This window comes from Phaethon lepturus, unplaced genomic scaffold (genome assembly GCF_000687285.1).
Source record: "Phaethon lepturus isolate BGI_N335 unplaced genomic scaffold, ASM68728v1 scaffold47870, whole genome shotgun sequence".
NCBI classification, from domain to species: Eukaryota; Metazoa; Chordata; class Aves; order Phaethontiformes; family Phaethontidae; genus Phaethon; species Phaethon lepturus.
This window is the reverse complement of record NW_010512094.1, coordinates 1-7,921: the sequence shown is the minus strand read 5'-3', so window position 1 is coordinate 7,921 and position 7,921 is coordinate 1. Positions and strand designations below refer to the sequence as shown.

General features: G+C 43.1%; 1 protein-coding gene across 1 annotated transcript; it reads right to left on the bottom strand.

Annotated features, from left to right (window-relative positions):
* Positions 1 to 789: 789 nt before the first annotated feature.
* Positions 790 to 7,684, bottom strand: LOC104615723 (T-complex protein 1 subunit zeta). The gene is made up of 13 exons (XM_010285797.1): positions 7,667 to 7,684; positions 6,350 to 6,484; positions 5,567 to 5,740; positions 5,296 to 5,399; positions 4,439 to 4,549; positions 3,723 to 3,882; positions 3,395 to 3,477; positions 2,907 to 3,003; positions 2,369 to 2,516; positions 1,922 to 2,055; positions 1,714 to 1,816; positions 1,312 to 1,384; positions 790 to 1,128 (listed from the first exon to the last, which is right to left on the bottom strand). The coding sequence occupies exons 1-13, from the start codon at positions 7,682 to 7,684 to the stop codon at positions 1,056 to 1,058; spliced, it is 1,413 nt and encodes a 470-aa protein (XP_010284099.1). The 3' UTR covers positions 790 to 1,055.
* Between the last annotated feature and the right edge of the window lie 237 nt (positions 7,685 to 7,921).

The following is a 7,921-nucleotide window of genomic DNA, read 5'->3' as shown; positions in this document are numbered from 1 at the left end:
CGCCATGCCCGGGCACCCGCGGGCCTCTGACCCGGAAGAGCTGCCGGCTCCGGGAAGCGGTTCCGGGCCCCTCTCCACGCGCCGCCGCAGGGAGCGTCTCCACGGGTGGTGTAGGGTCGCCGAGCAGCTGCTTTGGGGCCTTTGAAGCGAAGCCGCCAGAGCGCGGCCATTCCGCAGCGAAATGCTGTTCACATCACCCCCCGCCCGAAAAGGCTCCTGCCGCCGCCAGGCATTTAAGCCTGTTCACAGGCAGAAGGATTTTTTGGGCGTATTCGGGTTTGGTTTTTTAGACTGCTTTTGTAGCCATTCAGCCAGGCAGGGGTGACATGGGAAGGAGAGAGGTGCCTATTTCCCTAACAAAGCACAAGCGGATGCCTCTAGTTCTAGTTCCCCACCCATGAACCCAACCACGGCTTTGCAGTAGGCTTGATCTAAAGCTGCAGTTCTGCCTGGATCTGGCACATCGCTCATTGCCCATAAATACTTCACTGCAGGAGTAAGTGTTAAAAATATCCCAGTCTGTTATGACAAGGATGACAACATGTCTCTCGCTACACGCTGCACTCTAGTAGAGTTCGTTAATTCAGATTTGTCTGTGAGAATAAAGTGATTGGCTTAATCCGTTTCAGAGGCAGAGCCAGGACTGCTGTTTTCACGGCCATGGAAAGTATCGGAATCAATAACAAAGTCCCGAACTGCAGCCCAAGCCCACGGACAAAGCCTGGAAGCAGAATGCTCACCACCTCAGCCCAAGGAAGGTAAAATTTCAAATAACCAACACAGATAAAGCACAGAACAGAACAGTTTATTGGGTAAAAAGGAAAGCAACTTCAGTTGTACACTTCAGTGGAACTAAAAATAAATAACTGATTGTTAGAGCCAAATATTTGAATAGTTGCTACTATTTTGAGTGACCATCTTTACCAAGGAGCAGAGTAACTTCAGTTGCTGGGAAAATCCACTACGGCTAAGAAAAGAGCGCCTTTGGGTGGATTTCTTTAAAGACATTCCATGGGGCACTGCCAGAGCTGACCACCACCACCAGCAGGTCCACCTCAGCCTTTAAGAGAGGACATTCCAGCTCGCATAATTTCATCCACCAAGAGAATGTTGCTAGCGATCACCGTGCTAGAAATATTAAAGAAATATTGTTAGAATATCCATTCTAACATAGTTCAAAGACAACTCGGCTTCATTTCTGCCTTTCAAGACAGCCTTCTCTACATGGCATCCTGCAATTCCGTATTACTCCATCAATTTCAACGATCAAACACCACTTGCTATTTAAACTGAAAATACTGTAACATTTACCATGAATGAAGCAGTTGCTTTTTGACATTGTAATTATCCCAGATTCCGGCTGCTGCAGCTACCATTGGTTCACCTACAAAAGAAGTAAAAGAGTCTTTAAATCACCAGTTGACATACTTTGAAGTAAGACTTTCTACTGTCTAACATCTGGTATTACTTGCTACATCCAACAGAGTGCTACCGGTCACTGTGTGCATCATGTTCACAAAAAACTTCAAACATTTAAGTATTACAGCATGCCAAGACTGACTGTAGCAGCAGGACAGCCACCAAGGCCTTCTGCACGGCTTTTCATGAAATGAGGAAGAGCTTTCTGCCTTCAAAGCGATTTTGTTCTTCATGGAGCTGAGCCACAACAATTTCTTACTAAAGCCTCATCCCATTACTTTAAAAAATTTTTACCAGTGTTCAGATCGACTCCAGTGAGTTGCCCTGATTCCGCATGCTCTGTCTGAACTTTCACTAGTGTTTCCTGGGGATCATAACCTGAGTTCTGAGCAAGAACCTTTCAAGAGAACAGAGACATTATTTCACTGAAAGAGACCTCCAGCTGAAAAAGCGATGGGTCTTAGCGTGCTTTAAAGCCACTTTATTCAGCATTTCCTTATACCTTAGGAATGATGAGCAGAGCATCAGCAAAAGCTTGAACTCCAAGCTGGGCTCTTCCTTTTACATTAGGTTTATGCTTAACAAGAGCATTAGCTACCGCCACTTCTAGTGCCCCTGCTCCTGGAACCACGCATCCTGCAAGGGAAAACTCGACATTGAGACTTCACAGCAAGACCTATTCCAATTTAAACAGCTAATTTTTAGTGTCGTTTGATCTCTTCCCTCTAAAAAGACAGATTGTATCTGATCAGATAAGTACTTACACACTTATCAAGTACTTTTAAAATACAAGGTGGAAGAAGAGTAGCTAAAAGCACTTCACACTGAAATACACACAGCTTGGTGTCTGACTGCATCAGATACCAAGGAAGCTGATAAAAGATTCACTAATTTTCAGGTGAATTTCAACAGAAGATCCTTAAGATCGCCAAACAGAGCGGAAACTTACCATCCTCGATAGCGTTTTTAACGGCACGCAGACCATCTCTTACTGCATCCTTGATTTGTGTCAGCGTATGCTTATTTGGTCCCCTGATCAACAGGGTAACGGAGCGGGGGTTGTCACATTTCTCAATAAAGGTGTATTTCTCTTCACCCTGCAAAACAGCATTGTATATTCATGTCATACATTTGCTTAATCAACGTATACATGTAATAAAAAAATTTGAGAGACTTTCAGATTCAGTTCTGCACTAACAGCACTTTGAGAAGTGGCAAGAAGCAGTAGAACCGTATTCCTGTTATCTCAATATAAGCAATATTAAGAGCATAATATGGAAATAACAATAGGAAAACACACTATGACAAGAGCAAACATCCAGGTAGATCCTCACAGACAAGCAGACACTGGGATGGGAAATGCCACCAGCCTTTATTCATGCTCCAGTACAGCTCTTAAAACAGATTAAAAACCCACAACATATCAAGACCAAAGAAAGTAGAGGCGTATGTAACCTGGCTTCATCCAAAAGCTCAGCTGTACTCACCAATGTGTACTCATAGACCAGCCCTGCGTGTCCCAGACAGTCAGGAGTAAGATCCTCCACAGAGTTCATGGCAGCACCGCCACATGCAAGGGTCAGTCTGAGAGAGACGATACACAGCTCAGCACTTGCTTATATTAAGTAAAATATGAAGTTACTAACGTAACAATAGTATTTCACAGCATACAGAACACCATGCTTCCTAAGGCTTGGAAAAGAGCTCTTCAGAAAAAGAAGCTTGTAGAATTCCATCTCCTCTATAGGTGTCTACATGTGAAGCACTGACACCTCAAATTCTTACATCACCCCATGTGCTGAACTGACATCTCTATGATTCGTACAAACTACCTCGAGTTGCACCAGTAAGAGCCGGACAGACTGAAGGAAACTTTTTAGTGCAAGTCCATAAAGGTGGAATTACGGCACACTTGACTCACTGTTCAAGTTTGGAAGAGCAAGTTATTTACCCCCTCCTCTCCCCAGGAACTTACCTTTCCATGTTCCTTCTTTTAGCTCTCCGCAAAGCAACTATTCCTTCTTTTGCAAGTGCATCCAAGGAAAACGGGTCAATTCCCTACAAACAAAGTGACCCATCAGGATAAAGAAAAAGCTACCATACCCTCTCTCAGTCTGACACTCAAAAGTTCCTCCCCAGGGCTCACAGAAAATCTCGAGTAGGAACTTCATGCATATATTCAAAAGTACATCAGCCTGAATGTAGCTATTTTTGCCTGAAGAACAGTACAAAATGAGTCAAATGGCACACTGCTTGCCAAAAAAGCCAACATTTCAAATTTTGCTAGTTAGTTCTCATCTCACCTTCTGGTTGATCACAATAAATCCTTTATCTGAATCACCACAGACTCTTCTTTTCAAGTCTATGATTTTGTTCACTCTGTCTTCAATGAACTTCCTTTCCGCTTTCACTAGCTTCTCTCTCTCTTCAGCACTTTTGTAGAAGAAGCCAGAGCTCACCTCTCTGAAGGAAAAAAAAAACACCAAACACAAAAATGAAAAAGCAGTAAGACAACTATCCTCTGTGCTGTAGAAACAAACTTAAGCATAAGGAATCAATCCTCTCAGCTATATTAAAAAAACAAACCAAAACCCAAACCCAAACCAAACAAGAACTCCCCCCAGCCCAGCATGCAACATGTAGCTATTCCAGCTCTCTAGTTCAGAACTTTACCATTCGAAACTGAGCAAACTCCGAAGTATATTTAGACGCTCGCTCTAAAACATAAAATTATGTCCAAGAAAGGAAGGACTTCCAGCCTTTCTTCAACGAAACAACAACAGAAACCACTATGAACTACAAAGCTCTGCCTCTCAAAGGTTCTCTCAGCTACCAGCTTCCCTTTTCCAAGAAGGGCCTGCAGAAGGAGCACCACCTCTTCCATTCCACCTTCTACACTACCTACCTCACTCTAGAAGAGCCTACGCAGTCCTTTCAGTTCTCATTCAAGCACACCTTAAATAAAAGTCTTTTAGGACAGGAGCATTTTCTGCTCCTCACCTTGTTGCTATGTACTTACGTTTTCTCATATTCTAGAGACACATTGCAAGTAAGAACATAAGCATCTTCCACTCTTTTCTTCATGTCAGGATGACGAGCGCCATGATCCAAAACCAGCCCCCTAATCAGCCTGAAAGATTAAAAGCATTTTCTATGTCAACATACGCATACAGAAGATACGCACCTCATGGAAGTGCGGACCAGGCAGAGAATTGACAGTGCAACTGGTCAAACACAAACTGCCTATGCACTTGCGTTGGGAGTTAATAAGGATCATGTATTCCACTTCCAAGGGCATGCCCATTCCCATATAAAAAAAGCATACCAATCAGAGGGTGAAAAAGGAATTTACTCTGGCATAGTGTCTGACTGCATTAGCTACTGAGGAAAGCTACTGCAGAATTCGTCCATGCCACTGAGGTACATATAAGAGCCTACAGAATATCCAACTAGATGACTACAATCCACTTTCCATTTATCAAATGCTATTTTATACTTGTAATCAACAGGTACAAAACTAAAGCCTGATTGAGCCACAGACACTACTACTAAGAAAAAAACATATATACACACACAACGTCGTTATAAAGCAAATAACCACATTCAGTCGTAGAAAAGCAGAAGTCTGAGCCAGTGTTACTCTTTGCTATTCAAAGATCTCCTGTCAGGGAATCAAGTTCAGCGACTGGGGAATTTCTGCTGACTAGATAATTCACGGCTGGAATTTGTATTTCTGCCTTTCTTTCACGCCCTCCCTAATGACTTTTCCAGTGATAGCTTTGCCACCCAAGTTCTTTTAAAAAGAAAACAAAATCCCCAGGCTACTAAGGTGTCAGGACACCATTAAACTGAAACTCAAGGATACTCATTACTTACGTTGTGTCAGTTTCTGATTTGTGCTTCATCTCCATAATCTCCACCATGTGGAGGTCAATAGGCTCATCTGGTTTTCTGACTGTCAAAACAGAATCTACTACAGCCTGGAATAGACGGGAGGGGGAAAAAAAAAAAGCCCCAAAAGGACCAGTTAGTCTTCCAAAGTGCAAATGCACATCTTTCCATCTACCCTTCACTCAAGGAATAATCACAGCCATTTAAAACCTGGACTTCTTCATGCCAAAGAGGCAGAAGAGACATGTACACTTGCCTCTGTTAGGATGTCAGCAAGCTCGGTATGAACTTTAGTACGAAGGGATGTTCTGGCAACATCTATCAGGGTCTCCCTGTCCATTTCCTTGGTTACTTTGACCTGCTCCAAAACTTCAAGTGCTTTTTCCTTTGCAATCTCAAATCCTTCTGCTACTATTCTAGGGTGCAAGCCCTAATACAAGGAAAGAAGGGAAATCATTAGACAACAGAAGACAAAACGGTACTTTTTCAGAAGTGGAACCTGTGGTTTCAACACTCCATGTAATGGCAAAACACAGGGAATATGCAGGCTACAAAGACAAGAAAATGTACTGTCCTTCTGAATACATATAAAAGGAATGCAAATCCTTCCAATGCAGAGGAAAAGCACAGATTATTCTAGCACAGCATTAAAACCAAGGGAACTACAAAGCACACTTGGGTGTTCACTGTGCAATATGAATACATATTCTGTAATTTATACTATCCAAAATACTTAATATTGGGGAGGATCTCCTTGTTAACATACAGTGTTTTTACTCACACAAAACAGGAATAAAAGCAGGTATCAGACAAAACCTTATTAAAGGCTACAGTATCTACAATACGCAGTTTTCAACAAGTCTTAAGTCCCCTCCAGCTCTTCCCCATTCTACAAGTTCTATGACACACTGATTTTAGGCAGAAATATTCATTTTCATGTTTGACTTACAACAACTAAGCATTAAACTAAACATAAAATGAGTGGTCTCAGATGAAGCTTTTGACTTGTCCACCTACAAAAGAAATCCTGCATACATACCTCAGAAATATAGAGATCTGCCTGCTTTAGGAGTTCTCCAATGATCAAGACATTTGAAGTGGTACCATCTCCAGTGATGTCATCTTGTGCTGTTGCTACTTTTGCTATCAAGGAGGCTGTGGGATGTTGTATTTGCTAAAGAAAAACAAGAAGCTGAGCAGTAAGTCTTACTGCACTGGTACAGGAAACAAAATACTCAAGGCCTAGTTGTTTTCATGATTGATGTAAATTCAGCAGGTTTCAATAAATAACACCAATTAACAACAACAATCACTTGGATAATAAATTGATTGCATTAACCCATGGAACACTATTTCCCCCACTCAGATTATGCATCTATACACAGAAATGTTAAGTGGTAAGAGCCAAACTAGTCCTCAACTCATGAGCTTGACAGAACTCTTTTCTCCTATAGGCAAAGGATACGCCATCACAACTAGACTGTTTCCTTCGGCAGTTTATTTTACTCATTCTTATGAAACTAAAGAACATTCAGTTAGTTTGTTTCTTGCCAGTTCCTCTGCTAAGTAGTACATGCGGTGTTCCAGCTTTAAGCATCATGCCTGTGTGAAGGCCAAACTTCACACCACCACACGTGACCTATCTTACTTACAGAAGTCAGTCTTTTAATTTAAGGAACACACACATCACTTGGCATCTCTCAATGGCTGAAGAATATTTCAGCACAGGTTGAAGCCTATGGACCTACAGAACAGTATGCACGTTTGAAAAGGTTGGTGCTTTGTAACTGTACTGGAGTTAGATAAAATCAAATGGGCCATTTATACTGCTGTTTAGCTTTTTATCATTATTTTCTTTAAAGCACTTCCAAGTGTGGAAAAACCAATGTATTGAATTTTTCCTGACAGATCACCGTGTGTATTAACTTCCATACTTGACACTGAATTGTAACAGACAGCTAGCAGAGCGTAATACACGTACTAGCAGGCCGTGTTCACGCGGGGCATGTGGGCACGCTGCAGCTCAACAGCCCCAGAGCCCACGGTGGGCCCGACCACGCCGCCGGCCCCAGCACACCTTCACCCCTACGCGGGGGAAAACGGTGATACAACCCCAGACGGGAAAGCGATGCGAGCTGCACCCACCGCCCAGACTTAAACACTTTCCAAGCCACGCAGCCATGAAGAACTCTGCTGTCCGAGGCTTGCTTAAATACAACAGAAGTGTGCTTTCCGTAAGCAAAACAGAAGGCGACAAAAGTGTCAATATCATCATTTAAACTGCTCATGTTTCCTTCTTAATTGCCAAATTAACACACAAACTTCATTCAACACCTACCTAGATGCACGTATTTACTTCCCTCCCAAGGGACATTTGCCCCTCAATGCACACGCTAAACACCACAGAAAGGCAGGCCGGGGTCAGCAGGGGACGTGGTCCCTCCCCAGCCAGAAGCATTCAAAGGGAATACAAGCAGGCTCCTGCCTCCCAAAGTGCCCCCCACGGATTCCACCCCCGCGGAGGCAAGACCGAGCTCACCATTTCCTGCAGCAGCACGTTGCCATCTTTGGTCAGCTTGATGTCTCCAGCCCCCGACACCAGCCTGCGGGC

Bases quoted from the DNA above. Each gene is read 5' to 3' on its own strand.
- LOC104615723 (XM_010285797.1), bottom strand. The intron at 2,517-2,906 runs GTGAGTACAGCT...GCTGTTTTGCAG, and splicing joins TGGTCTATGAGTACACATTG to GGTGAAGAGAAATACACCTT. The intron at 1,817-1,921 runs GTATAAGGAAAT...TTCTCTTGAAAG, and splicing joins CTCTGCTCATCATTCCTAAG to GTTCTTGCTCAGAACTCAGG.